This window comes from Pinus tabuliformis, chromosome 1_1, assembly GCF_031772625.1.
Source record: "Pinus tabuliformis cultivar Carrire ecotype Pingquan chromosome 1_1, CPIR1, whole genome shotgun sequence".
Lineage (NCBI taxonomy): Eukaryota > Viridiplantae > Streptophyta > Pinopsida > Pinales > Pinaceae > Pinus > Pinus tabuliformis.
This window is the reverse complement of record NC_142297.1, coordinates 130,130,923-130,146,282: the sequence shown is the minus strand read 5'-3', so window position 1 is coordinate 130,146,282 and position 15,360 is coordinate 130,130,923. Positions and strand designations below refer to the sequence as shown.

Below are 15,360 nucleotides of genomic sequence, written 5' to 3'. Positions count from 1 at the left end.
TAAATCTATATGCAGGAAACATCTAAGGGAAGAGCGCCAATAAGACAACAGAGAGAAAATGTCTCCGCAATTGGATGCCGCCTGTAACAGAACCGCGGATTCCAGAATATCGCCCAACAGGCACTGATGAAAATAGACTGTCCAAGACTCAGAGTCAAAGGCGCACAAAAGCAGCGTGTTTACAAAAGATCCTGAAGCTCAGACTTGGTAAAGCAGAGAAAGAAGCGCAAGAGAAGGAAGACGCTCCAGAAAAGCCTGGAACAAAGAACGGAAACAATTCTCGAAACAGGGGATAGTCCATACAACGCAACTTCTAACTCATTGAGTCATTCGCACGACCGGAAACTGAAATAGCAACAACAAAATCAGTTCGAGAAGAAACTGGGTTGTGCTAAGTGTGCGCACAGCGAATACACCTAGCCAGAGAAAGGTTTTCAAAAATATCTTCTAGCCTGTCAGAAAGAGGTGCCAGCTCTTGTTATTTCCAATTTTCAAGCTCGAACAAAAGGAAAGAACAACCAGCCGACTCTTTCAGGGCGAACAGCGCATTGCTTACAGCACTAAAGAACAGATACAGAAACGGTTAGAAATTAGATTTGATTTTTAGAAATAAATTTTCTTTTAGTAAAAGGGCGGTCATTTGAAGCCGTTCCCTCAATTTGTGTAATTAAAATTAGCCGGTTAGTAGTATTTAACCCTTCTCGTTGCATTGGAGAAGGGTCCGAAAATTTGTCAAAAAACTTGTCCTCAGAACATGCACTTTTGCACCCTCGGAGGGGGTTTTTGATGAATGGACGGATCAAGATTTATTTATGTTTGCATTTTAATACCTGCTACTGATGTTGCACTTCTGTACTCTTAGTAGGCATTAGAAGTAAGTAGAAATAGATCATTATTGCTTCAGGTCTGTGAGTATAAAGTCAGTCATAAATGGTACTTTTATCTCTTGACGAGTTTCTGCTTGCATTCTTAGAGTAATATACAGCTGATGTTGTTTATATGTTAACGTATGAATGAGTGGACTACCATTTGGCACTTTTGTACGGTGGAGTCATTGATTTGTGCTTAATACATGAATAACTGATTATGCGATATGTTGTTCACAATCGTTCTGCTTAACTTTTTATGCAGGATGGTTCATCTTAATTGATTTATATTCTCATAATAGCTGAATAATCTTCATTACCAGTTATTGTGTGAAACCTTTCTAGATCGCATAATGGAAAAAGTTCTATCCCGGGTTAGCGTAGATTAGATGTGTTATTCTTTATAGATTAAAGTAGTATAAAATTCACTCTCATAGTTCAGAACTAGATTAGCTTAGAAATAATTCTATATTTTCATTATCATATCCTACACACACACACATCACTAAACTCTACACACACACACACCCCCTTAGAACGGGAAGCTGGTCCCGTTATCCCCAGTCGGACCCGCTACACCAAACGGGCATGGAGCTGCCAACCAGGTTCCCGACCGGGTGGGTATCCCCCTTGTTGTTGACCCGATTTCAGGGCCCTCAACACATTCTTGCCCGACTCTTTCTCCACCAATGCTTTAAACTCACAAAACTTTGTGAAGGTTTGATCCTTTTTCTGCATGAAAAATATCCAATATTTTCAAGAATATTCATCAACAAATATAACACAATAGTCAGATGCTATCGAGAATGGTCCCCACACATCTGAATGGACTCGCTCTAGAATAGCCTCTGTTCGACTGTCTTTGTCGTGAAAGGAAGACTTAGTGTATTTTCCCAAATTACATTCCTTTCACTTTCTTAAGAGTAACTTTGGGAAGACTGGTAGAGATCTATTGCAATATCTTCAAAGCCCCATGATGCAAGTGTCCCAATCACTTGTGCGACAACTCACCAATGTCTCAACTCTGCACCATTTCTACTTTTGTGCTCAAAGTAGCACACTCCTCTACCTCCATCTTATAGATATTCTTCACTCAAATCCATATCTTCTTTACTTGACCCATGGCTATGTGTCGAATGGATGTGTTTCCTTTCGAGAAGATCACACCATAGCCTCTATCCTCAAGCATGGAAATAGATACCAAGTTCTTCTTCAACCCATACACATACATAACATTCTTGAAGGTGAGTGGAGCCACATGCTCCCTCTAAAAAGTAATTGTGCCAAATCCAGTAACACTATACTTCCCATTGTCACCCATCTCGATATGCATCTAGAGATCTTTCTCCTTGAGGTCATTGAATAACTCTTTCTTTTCAATCACGTGGAATGAAGCTCCACTATCTAAGTACCATACACTTCCCATCATTGATGACACCATGCATGCAATGAGGGAAAAGTCCAATTCGAATTGAGAGGCCAAAGCCTCACCCACCACTCCTCCTGAGGAATTCTTCTTGGACTTCTTGAGTGGATAATTTGTAGCAAAATGGGCTAGCTCATGACAATGAAAGAACTTAACTTTCGTCATGTTTTTCTTCTTACCTCCATGATAAGAATCTGATTTGGAATGTGAATCTTTCCCTTTCCCCTTCTTCGCCTTTATCACTAAGGCACAGTTCTCTTCATCATTAGTCTTTGATGAAGAGCCATCCCTAGAGTTCCTCCTGATCACCTAAGCATTGAATTCGACCACATTCGCTCCCAATCTAACAGCTTCTCCCAACCATTTACAGAGTCCTAATAACCACCCCAACTCTTTGGGAGTCCTAGAAGAGAAAGACTCAACATATCATCCTTGGAAACCGTGATTCCAAAACTTCCAAGTTCATCATGACATTGAATGAACTTGGACAAGTAATTCGGAATATTCTCACCTTTCTCGATTTTTATTTTTTGAATTTTGTCCTTCAGTGCCAATTTCCTTCGGTAACTATTGTTCTCATACAAGTTTGTAAATGTTTTCCACATAGCATATGGAGTTTCCTTGCCATGGAGACTTGAGTCAATGTGGTCTCAGACTCCCTCAAGGATTATCCGCCTCGCACTCGCCACACATTTCTTCCATTTGACGAAATTTTGTGCATCCAATGTTTTTGGCTTAGGAATTTCTTGAGCAACGAATTCCTTCAAGCCATTATCCTCTAGCAAAACCTCCATTATGTCCCTTTAGGCTATAAAATTTTACCTATATTCCAAGGCATACCCGAGTCGCAAATTGTAGAATGCCATCTGTCGATCCTGAAGTGTGGATTACAAATTTGAAGTTCACCTGTAATCCAAAACTCAAAACATCGAAATCTCCTCTAGTATATTGTCTTAGCTCTGATACCCTATAGAAAATCTGTAGATTCATAAGCTCATGCAGTGTACTAAAGCAAAAAAACAAGGATCTACTTCTATTTCAACCAACGAAAGCCAATAGATCAATGAAAACAATAAGAACAAGAAGAAGATAAATCAATGGCACATAACACAAGATGTATCTAGGGAAGCCGACTGCTCAAATCCTCGCTATCTGTATTGCATATATCTGAAATATGCGTGAAGATACAAAGCTTTTTCTCAATAGAATAATTCCAAACAAGTATGCTCAACTCTCTCGGCTCACAAGCTAGCTCTTGTCCAACACTTAGTCAATTTGGCAGCTCTCCAAGCTCCTAATCTCTTGCTTAATTTTTAGGATGAATAGCATGTATTTAAAGGGATATCATGCTTCCAAAACTACACAATCCAAGCATAAAATCAATCTTTGATGCATGCATGATATTTACACTCGAGTAAATAATACAGTTGATAGTACATTGTCCCTTCACTCTAGTCTCAACTAGTTCTTTCTTAGAATCGACATGCATGAGTTTCTGATGAGGGACTCTTCAATTAACTAGAGTGACACTTATGGAGGCACTAGTGCACCAACTAATTGTTAAATCTCTATCAGTTCCTCAAACAGTTTGGAACTAATTCAACTTAACTTAACTCATTAAACTGAATTATCTAATTTAGAACTCAATTTAAACTCATACTGGACACCTAAAACTTACAGAGAACATATACATTACTACAGAAAGACTTCCAACTCAAAATTCCTAATTTAATTAAACTTAATTAACTATTACAAGTTTCTATGAGAATAGAATTTGATTTTAATTCACAGTTTAATTTAAAGACAAATTAAACTAGAATTTCTTCTTGTCATTTCTCAACACAATATACCCAAAAATTCTCACAAAACAGCCCTTAGAAAGATCTCTAATAACACTTGTAGTGTAAACTCCAAAAATTTAAAGAAATTTCATAACATGTAGGGCAAAATTGAAGAATGTAAGATAAAATATAGATAAAGACCCCTACCACATCTCTTTGATAATAAAAAATAAAGAGTTATGTTCACTTGCCTCCTTAAGGGAGAACTTCCAAAAATAATGTTTCAAATACAATCACAATTCAAAACAAAAAATTACATAAACTTATAATCATTATAAAGTTATCCATATAGAATCTTAACTACTCATGAACCCACTTATAATGAGAAACTACAAACTAATTTGGAAGTTATTAACAAAGATGATAATTTTTACAATAAATAACTACTAACGAAATATTCTAAGGTCATTATACAATGAAAATGATATCATATATTAATAAAATATATGAATAAGAGGATTAAGGTAAAATGCTAATAGAATAAGCAGGTGAGGCAATGTCATTAAGTAAGAAAAGTGAAAAGAAATACACCAAAATGACAAAAGGGTAACTTCGAACAAGCCAAAGAAATAAGTGCTAATAACTAGAATAGTAAAACACAACTTCAAATACATTAATACAATATAACAATACATGAGGCCAGGAAAATAAGCTTTGATCACCCGAGACAAGGATAAACATGTACATAGAAATAAGGATAACCTCATACCTTGATAAGGAGAATTAAATATGTTGCCAAAAGAATAAGTGAAAATATCCAAATAACAAAAGATTAAATATTCTAGTTAAATACCTTAGTTAATATCTCCATCCTAAGAAGATCAAGAAGCTTTGGTTTTGTGCAGTAGTACTTGGAGACATAATTAACAATATTTGAGGTGTATTAAGATTATTTGAAATATTTATATGCCAAAAGAATTAACAAAATATTATGAAGGTTATAGGAAAGTTGAGCATTCAACGAAATCTATTGGAGATAGTCTCCACGAAGTCAATTATATATACTGGGTTATTTTGATGCAGGAGCATCCAGCTCAGGGAAGGACATGGCGGGAGTTTGTCTTCTTCAAAACAGTTTGAGTTTCATTAGTTTTTTATTTTCTAGGAATGACTATCTCAGCCAATGACAATGGTTGCTTACGTAATTGTTTTTTTTTTCTCTCTTAGTTTTATTTAGAATTTGTTGGAATTTACAAAGCAAGACAAGACAGTTATTCAGGAACTATTTTAATGTACCACTGGTAGTTATGCTAACTGCCCAATGTTCTCTACAAAACAGAAGGAAAAAGCAACGGATGTAATCTTTTTGGCCATCATAGAAGGAACATAGAGAAAGTACAGAAATCTTTTCTGAATTAAAAAACATCTAAAACCATTCATGCTATAGTCCTAAATTCATTCCTATTTTATACTGTTAAATTATTTCTCATTTTCCATCAACAAAGCTAACATACACAGGCGAACAACAAGCATAAGGGCGAGGAGAGCTGTCGGGAAAATCATAGTGCCAACAGAACAAAGATATGAAGGAGACGCACAAGCTATTGTTATAGAGACAAGCTTCAGGTACCGAAATCAAACACATTCCAAATTTCCATTACAGAATGTAAGCAAATGAATTTCCAGTACAAATACAATCATAAATACATATATTTGTCAAGAAGTCGAAACATTACAGCGCATTGGTCAAGGACAGCAAATAATGTCAAAATAACCAGATTTCAAAACCCTCACAAGGCCATTACAGGGCCATTTAAATACATGTATAAGTTATAAACAATAGAGTTGCACACATACGGTGGAGCCACATGTGCATTGCCTAGAACCGTAGAAGCCAAGCCCAACTACAACCTCAACTCATAAAACCCTATGAACAGTAAACCCTTAAACAAACAACAAACGGATATCAAGGGACGGCCCTACCCATTTCAGGTGTAGGAGACCGGCACAAGAACCATGATTAGGCCATCATCCACCTACACAGGCCACCCATCAAGCCATTAGCAATTGATACAGAGGGAGCCACAACTATAGCAACGAAAAATGACTAAAACAGAGTGCGGAGCTGTGGAAACTTACCAGGGCAGAGTCTAACTTGAACAAGCCACCAGTAGAGCCACGGAGCTGAGGTCACAGCCATAGAGTCACCCACTGCCACAGAAGAGGAGAGGTCGTCAGCACCTGAGTAAAATGGAGTAAAGAGAAACAACAGGGAAGGAGAACATACCTCCAGAAAACTGCTGAAAGGAAACCGAAAGTTGAGAGACCCCAAAGCTGTAACCTGTAGCAAAAACACAGAATCATTAACCTGTGAAGACAGTGCACAGAGAAGAAATGAATGACTTGAAACTGAAACAGTGAAAACAAGCATAGCTGAGTAGAAGTTGACAGAGGGAACTGATATCGAGGGTTTTACACCCTGTAACCAGCACAGAATGAGCACAAAACAAGTGAGGCATTGCTCACAAGTAGAGACCCACATCTTACAGTAGATCAGGCACAACCAGAACGAAAACGAAGGCAAAAGATAGAGTAAACCCTCGCATAGCAAACCCAGGAACCTCACCAGTAGCATAACAGCATAGCAAAAACAAACAATGCCAAATGAAATGAACAGCTAGTGTTTCGAGGCATAGAAGGAGCGGGAAGCAGCAGAGCCCAAGACCTGGACACATGTCCTCATCTCCACACACCAACAATACACCGCATTAAAGTCAACCAACCACCATATAATAAAACAAACCAATCAACGCACATACCATTAACCATCATAGTTAACACCCGAAGGTCGTAGTGGCTGGTCCCATCAAATTTTGGTATCAAAGCAGGAACAGTTGATTGATTTTCTTATCAAATGGAAGCTGGGAGAAGAGGTCATCACAGAGCTATTCGAAGAGTAGTAGATGAGGGATTGAGGGAAGAGATTAGGATCCTGAATGCCTGTTTGGTGGCAGTAGAAGCAAGAAGGAGAAGGGATCCGGAAGTAGGAGATGACAGTGAGGAAGAGGTTGTACTTACAATAGAAAGATTAGATGAAGAAGGACCTGATATTAAATTGTTAAGGTCAATTTTGTTGGCTAACAGTAATCCAAAACCTGAAATGCCAAACTATGATGGCAGTTTTTCCACAGAAGAGTTGTTGGACTAGATTAGTGAGCTGGACAAGTATTTTGAATGTGAGGATGTCAGCGAAGATAAGAGAGTTAAATTCACTACTACTAAGCTGAAAGGACACGCAGCCTTATGGTGGGATGGTGTCCAAGTAGAGAGGAGAAGATTGAATAAGTTACTAATTAAAAAGTGGACTAGAATGATCACTAAGATGAAGGGTAGGTTTTTGCACAAAGATTACCAGATTGCTCTACATTGACAGGTACAGAATTTGAAACAGAGAGGAATGACGGTGAAAGAATATACTGAAGAATTTTATCAGGTGAACTTGAGAGCTGGTTATACTAAAGACACCCCAGAAAAAACAGCAAGGTTTGTGAATGGACTAAGGCTGGAGATATTGGATGAGATAAGTATTCTTTCTCCAAAAACCATAGAGGAAGCATACCAGAGTGCCTTAAAGGTGGAAGAAAATATCACAAGAAAGAGAATGCAAGGAGAGGACGAGGAGCGGGCAAAGAAAAAGGACAATCATTTGGCAGAGGAAGGATTGCCAATAACAATGAAGAGGGCAGCAGTTCAAAAACCTCGAGGACAACAGAAAAGGAGGGTAGCACTAGAGGAGGAAGGCCATACCAGAGAGGAAGGGGAAATGGCAGAGGCAAAGGATCTGCCTACCAGTGCTACAAGTGCCACAAGTGGGGGCACAGATCCTTTGAGTGTGTTGAAGGAGAACATGCTGGTCAAAGAGGAGCATATGTTGCTCAGACAGAAGAAGTAGAGGCACCACCTCAAGAGGTTGAAAATGAACCAGATACAGGAGAGGCCTTAGTCTTGAACAAGGTATTGCTGAAACCAGCAAAAGAAACAGTTGGAAAACCCCAAAGGAAGGCATTATTCTAGACTGTGTGTAAGTCACATGGCAAATGCTGCAAACCGATTATAGACAGTGCAAGCACTGATAATCTAGTTGCAACAGAGATGGTGGAGAAATTGGGTTTAAAACCACTGAAGCATCCAACCCCCTATAAGGTGTCGTGGTTATAGAAGGGTCATCAACTGCTAGTTGATGAGTAGTGTTAGGTGGAATTCCATATTGGCAAATATAGGGACAAAGTTATTTGTGACATCATGTCGATGGATGTGTGTCATATTATGCAAGGTAGACCATGGCATTATGACTGGAAAGTTGTTCATGATGGGAAGACAAACTGTTACAAGTTTGTTAAGGATGGGATTAAGCATACGCTAGTGCCCATCAAGGAGGAGGAAACAATAGAGACTAGTGGAACAAAAGTACTATTGGTGGGTGGAAAACAATTTTTAAAATAGATTGAAGATGATGAAGTGAAATATGCTATTGTAAGGAGACCAAGAACAGTGTTGTTGCACACTGAAATTTCTGATTTACCTACAGAAATCCAGAAAATGTTACAGGAATTCAGCGACATTGTGGTGGACGATTTACTAGATAAATTGCCTCCAAAGTGGAGTATTAGTCATCACATAGATGTCATCTCTAGAGCTAGTTTACAAACAAAGCTGCTTACCGGATGAACCCCAAAGACAACGAGGAGATTAGAAAACAGGTACAAGAATTGCTAGATAAGGGACTGATTCGAGAGAGCTTGAGCCCATGTGCAGTTCCGATAGTTCTTTCTCCCAAGAAAGGAGGCGAATGGCGGATGTGCACGGATTCGCGAGCAATAAACAAGATTACGATCAGGTACAGGTTTCCATTGCCACGAATGGACGATATGATGGACTATTTGAGTAGGGCAACATATTTTTCAAAGGTATATTTAAAGAGTGGATACCACCAGATTAGAATCCGGGAAGGGGATGCATGGAAAATAACTTTCAAGACTAATGAAGGGTTGTATGAATGGCTAGAGATGCCATTTGGGTTAAGTAATGCACCTAGTACTTTTATGCGCCTGACGAACAAAATGTTGAAGGAGTTCATTGGGAAATTTGTGATTGTGTATCTTGATGATATACTGATTTTTAGCAAAACTAGGGAGGAGCATTTTCGACATGTTCGATATGTTCTAGAGAAATTGCAGCAAAACAAGTTGCTAATAAATCTGAAGAAATGCACTTTCTTTTAGAGGGAGTTGGTCTATTTGGGTTTCGTAATTGCAGAGAATGAGCTGAAAATGGACCCAGAAAAAGTTGCAACTATATGCAGATGGCCATCCCCTAAGAGTCTGTTCGAAGTTCGAAGTTTTCATGGGTTGGAAAGTTTTTATCGTAAGTTTATAAGGGATTTTAGTGGAATCTGTGCACCTATGTTGGATACAATCAAGAAGGCAAGTCAACCTTTTCAATGGATTGAAGCTACGGAAAAGAGCTTCTAGATATTGAAAAAGAAGATCACTGAGAGGCCAATTTTGAGGCTACCTGACTTCAACAAACTTTTTCAAGTTCGTTGTGATGCCAGTGGTACAGCCATTAGGGCAGTGCTCAGCCAGGAAGACAATCCTGTTGCTTATTTCAGTGAAAATTTGAAGGAAATCAGACATAAGTACTCGTTTTATGACAAGGAGTTATATGTTGTCATCCAAGCATTGAAGCATTCAAGACACTATTTGCTGGGTAATGAGTTTGTTTTATTTTCTGATAATTCTTCATTGCAGTACGTTATGCAGCAAGACAAGCTAAACCACAAACATGAAAAGTGGGTTGAATACTTGCAGAGTTACACGTTTGTGTTGAAACATATTAGTGGACAAGACAACAAGGTAGTAGATGCATTGAGCATGAGGGTTTTGCTCTTGCAGGAGAGCATGATACAAGCGCTGGGTTTTGAAAACTTGAAAGACTTGTATAAGACGGATGCAGATTTCAAGGAGGCTTATGAAGCCTGCCAAAACCCTTTGATGAGGAATAATAGTCCATGGTTAGACTATAACCTAGAGGAGAAGCTGCTATTTAAGGGAGGATTGTTGTGTATTCCCGACTGTTCGATGAGGGAGAACATCATTCGGGAGAAACACAGTGGAGGTCTTGTCGGACATTTCGGCATTGATAAGAACTTAGATTAGCTCAATTATTTTTATTATTGGCCAAGGATGCGAAGGGATGTACAATGATTTGTAACCAGGTGTAAAGTGTGTCAGTTGGCAAAAGGACATAGTTAGAATACGGGACTCTACACACGACTACCTATTCCAGGTAGACCGTGGGACTCAGTCAGCTTGGACTTTGTCTTGGGTTTGCCAAGAACACGGCATGGTCGTGACTATGTGATGGTGGTAGTGGAATAGTTCTAAAAAATGGCACATTTTATTCCCTGCAGGGAAACTAGTGATGCCACTCACGTAGCACACCTGTTTTTCACAGAGATTGTCAAGTTGCATGACTTACCTAAGTCCATTGTCTCTGACAGGGATGTGAAATTCACATCACATTTTTGGTGCACCCTGTGGAAGAAGCTGGACACACAGTTGAACTTCAACTCCGCTTATCATCCACAGACGGATGAACAAACGGAGGTGGTGAACAGAATTTTAGGAAAACTGCTGAGGAGTCTAGTTGGAGAAAATTCACGTATGTGGGATCGGGTACTTGCCCAAGTAGAATTTTCTTACAACGATTCACCAAACTGAAGCACAGGAAGCAGTCCTTTTCAGATTGTGTACGAAATGCATCCCCGAAGAGTGCATGAACTGTGGGATTTGGAACAGCTAGAGAAAAGAACTGATGATGGGGAAGACTTTGCAAATGGCAATTAACAACTACATAAGCAGGTGAAAATGAAATTATAGGAAAGTAGTCAAAAGTACAAGAAGAAAGCAGATCTGAAGCGATAGGAGGTACAATTTAATGTTGGAGATCAGGTTCTAGCACTTCTACAGAAGGAAAGATTTCCTAAGGGCGCATACAATAAGCAGAAATTCAAAAAAATTGGACCTTGTAAAATTCTGCACGAATTTTCGACCAATGCTTATGAACTGCAATTACCTCCAGGTATAGGAATATCACCCATTTATAATGTGGCAGATTTATTCCCATACACTTCCAATCTAGAAGAGGACAGTTTGGCATAGCCGAAGCGGGACATCCAAGATGGAAGTGATTCGTGGATAAGACAAATGCCTACAGATCAGCCATTCGAAATCGAAGAAATTCTTGACACACAAGTGGCCAGGCAGACTTGGAAAAAGGATTACCTACAATACCTTGTCAAGTGGAAGAACCGCCCTATTGAGGATAGTTCATGGCTTGATGCTCGACAGATACAACATGGAGGGTATTCTATCGAGGAGCTCATGGACCGGAGCCATGATTTTTCACCTACCCCGGGAGCCTAATGCAGGAGCATCCAGCTCAGGGAAGGACAGGGTAGGAGTTTGTCTTGTTCAAGACAGTTTTAGTTGCATTAGCTTTTTTTATTTTCTAGGAATGGCTATCTCAGCCAATGACAATGGTTGCTTACGTAAAAAAAAAAATTTCTCTTTGTTTTATTTAGAATTTGTTTTAATTTACAAAGTAAGAAAAGACAGTTATTCAAGAACTATTTTAATGTAACCACTGGCAGTTATGCTAACTACCCAGTGTTCTCTACAAAACAGAAGGAAAAACCAACGAATGTAATCTTTTTGGCCACCATAGAAGGAACAAAAAGAAAATACATAAATCTTTTCTGAATACAAAAACATCTGAAACCATTCATGCTACAGTCCTAAATTCATTCCTAGTTTATATTATTAAATTAATTCTCATTTTCCATCAACAAAGCTAACATACACAGGTGAACAGCAAGCATAAGGGCGAGGAGAGTTGTTGGGAAAATTATAGTGCCAACAAAATGAAGGTACAAAGGAGTCGAGCAAGCTATTGTTACAGAGACAAGCTTCAGGTATCGAAATCAAACACATTCCAGATTTCCATTGAAAAATGTAAAAAAATGAATTTCCAGTAAAAATACAATCATAAATATATATATTTGCTAAGAAGTCGAAACATTACAGCGCATTGGTCAAGGACCAGCAAACAGTGTCAAAATAACCAGATTACAAAACCCTTGCAAGGCCATTACAGGGCCATTTAAATACATGTATAAGTTATAAACAACAGAGTTGCACGCATATGGTGGAGCCACAGGCGCATTGCCCAGAACCGCAGAAACCAAGCCCAACTACAACCTCAACTCATAAAACCCTATGAACAGTAAACCCTCGAACAAACAACAAACAGATATCAAGGGATGACCCTACCCATTTCAGGTGTAGGAGACCGGCACAAGAACCACGAGCAAGCCATCGTCCACCTGCACAGGCCACCCATCAGGCCATTAGCAATTGATACAGAGGGAGCCACAACTATAGCAACGAAAAACGACTGAAACATAGTGCGGAGCTATGGAAACTTACCAGGGCAGAGTCTAACTTGAACAAGCCACCAGTAGATCCACAGAGTTGAGGTCACAACCATAGAGTTACCCACTGCCACAGAAGAGGAGAGGTCGTCAGCACCTAAGTAAAATGGAGTAAAGAGAAACAAAAGGGAAGGAGAACATAACTTCATAAAACTGCTGAAAGGAAACCGGAAGCTGAGAGACCCCAAAGCTGCAACCTATAGCAAAAACACAGAATCATTAACCTGTGAAGATAGTGCATAGAGAAGAAATGAATGACCTGAAACTGAAACAGTGAAAACAAGCAGAGCCGAGTAGAAGTCGACAGAGGGAACCAATATCGAGGGTTTCACACCCCGTAACCAGCATAGAACGAGCATAGAATGAGTGAGGCATCGCTCATAAGCAGAGACCCACATCTTACAGTAGACCAAATAAAGCTAGAACGAAAACGAAGGCAAATGACAAAGTAAACCCTCACATAGTAGACCCTGGAACCTCACTAGTAGCATAGCAGCACAGCAAAAACAAACAATGCCAAATGAAATGAACAACTAGTGTTTCGAGGCATAGAGGAGTGGGAAGCAGCAGAGCCTGAGACCTGGACACATATCCTCATCTCCACACGCAAACAATACACTGCATTAAAGTCAACCAACCACCATATAATAAGACAAACCAATCAACGCACATACCATTAACCATCATAGTTAACACTTAGCCAAAGGTCGTAGGGGCTGGACCCATCAAATTTTGGTATCAGAGCATGAATAGTTGACTGATTTTCTTATAAAATGGAAGCTGGGAGAAGAGGTTATGGCAAAGCTATTCGAAGAGTAGTAGATGAGGGATTGAGGGAAGAGATTAGGATCCTGAATGCCCGTTTGGCAGCAGTAGAAGCAGGAAGGAGAAGGGATCCGAAAGTAGGAGATGACAGTGAGGAAGAGGTTGTAGTTACAACAGATGGATCAGATGAAGAAGGACCTAAGATTAAATTGTTAAGGTCAATTTTGTTGGCTAGCAGTAAGCCAAAACCTGAAATTCCAAACTATGATGGCAGTTTGTCCACAGAAGAGTTTTTGGACTAGATTAGTGAGCTGGACAAGTATTTTGAATGTGAGGATGTCAGCGAAGATAGGAGAGTTAAATTCGCTGCTACTAAGCTGAAAGGACACGCAGCCTTATGGTGGGATAGTGTCCAAGTAGAGAGGAGAAGATTGAATAAGTTACCAATTAAAAAGTGGACCAGAATGGTCGCTAAGATGAAGGGCAGATTTTTGCCCAAAGATTACCAGATTGCTCTACATTGACAGGTACAGAATTTGAAATAGAGAGGAATGACGGTGAAAGAATATACTTAAGAATTTTATCAAGTGAACTTGAGAGTTGGTTATACTAAAGACACCCAAAAAAAAACAACAAGGTCTGTGAATGGCCTAAGACTGGAGATATTGGATGAGATAAGTATTCTTTCTCCAAAAACCATAGAGGAAGCATACCAGAGTGCCTTAAAGGTGGAAGAAAAGATCACAAGAAAGTAGAATGCAAGGAGAGGATGAGGAGCAGGCAGAGGAAAAGGACAATCCTTTGGCAGAGGAAGGACTGCCAATAACAGTGAAGAGGGCAATAGTTCAAAAACCTCAGGGACAACAGAAAAGGAGGGTAGAACTAGAGGAGGAAGGCCATACCAGAGAGGAAGGGGAAATGGCAGAGGCAAAGGAGCTGCCTACCAGTGCTACAAGTGCCACAAGTGGGGGCACAGATCCTTTGAGTGTCCTGAAGGAGAACAGGCTGGTAAAAGAGGAGCATATGTTTCTCAGATAGAACAAGTGGAGGCACTGCCTCAAGAGGTAGAAAATGCACTAGAGACAGGAGAGGACTTAGTCTTGAATAAGATATTACTAAAACTAGCAAAAGAAATAGTTGAAAAAACCCAAAGGAAGGCATTATTCCGGACTGTGTACAAGTCACATGGAAAATGCTACAAACTGATTATAGACAGTGGAAGCACTGATAATCTGGTTGTAACAAAGATGGTGGATAGATTGGGTTTAAAACCACTGAAGCATCCAAGCCCATATAAGGTGTCGTGGTTACAAAAGGGTCATCAACTGCTAGTTGATGAGCAGTGTGAGGTGGAGTTCCATATTGGCAAATATAGGGACAAAGTTATTTGTGACATCATGCCCATGGATGTGTGTCATATTATGCTAGGTAGACCGTGGCAGTATGACCGGAAAGTTGTTCATGATGGGAAGACAAACTGTTACAAGTTTGTTAAGGATGGGATTAAGCATACGCTAGTGCCCATCAAGGAGGAGGAAACAATAGAGACTAGTGGAACAAAAGTACTATTGGTGGGTGGAAAGCAATTTTTAAAACAAATTGAAGATGACGAAGTGAAATATGCTATTGTAAGGAGACCAAGAACAGTGTTGTTGCACACTGAAATTTCTGATTTACCTACAGAAATCCAGGAAATGTTACAGGAATTCAGCGACATTATGGTGGACGATTTACCAGATAAATTGCCACCAAAGCGGAGTATCAGTCATCACATAGATTTCATCCCTAGAGCTAGTTTACCAAATAAAGCTACTTACCGGATGAGCCCCAAAGACAACGAGGAGATTAGAAAACAGGTACAGGAATTGTTGGATAAGGGACTGATTCGAGAGAGCTTGAGCCCATGTGCAGTTCCGACAGTTATTTCTCCCAAGAAAGGATGCGAATGGCAGATGTGCATGGATTCAT

At 39.5% G+C, this 15,360-nt stretch overlaps 1 protein-coding gene across 1 annotated transcript; it reads left to right on the top strand.

Annotated features, from left to right (window-relative positions):
- Positions 1 to 8,797: 8,797 nt before the first annotated feature.
- LOC149211980 (uncharacterized) lies at positions 8,798 to 10,291 on the top strand. The gene is made up of 3 exons (XM_089388525.1): positions 8,798 to 8,970; positions 9,688 to 9,799; positions 9,884 to 10,291. The coding sequence occupies exons 1-3, from the start codon at positions 8,798 to 8,800 to the stop codon at positions 10,289 to 10,291; spliced, it is 693 nt and encodes a 230-aa protein (XP_089244651.1).
- The last annotated feature ends 5,069 nt before the right edge of the window (positions 10,292 to 15,360 follow it).

Coding starts and splice junctions, on each gene's coding strand:
- LOC149211980 (XM_089388525.1), top strand. CDS start 8,798: ATGAACCCCAAAGACAACGAGGAGATTAGAAAACAGGTACAAGAATTG. Junction 8,971..9,687: donor ATAAACAAGATTACGATCAG/GTACAGGTTTCC, acceptor TTGTGATGCCAG/TGGTACAGCCATTAGGGCAG. Junction 9,800..9,883: donor TTTATGACAAGGAGTTATAT/GTTGTCATCCAA, acceptor TCTTCATTGCAG/TACGTTATGCAGCAAGACAA.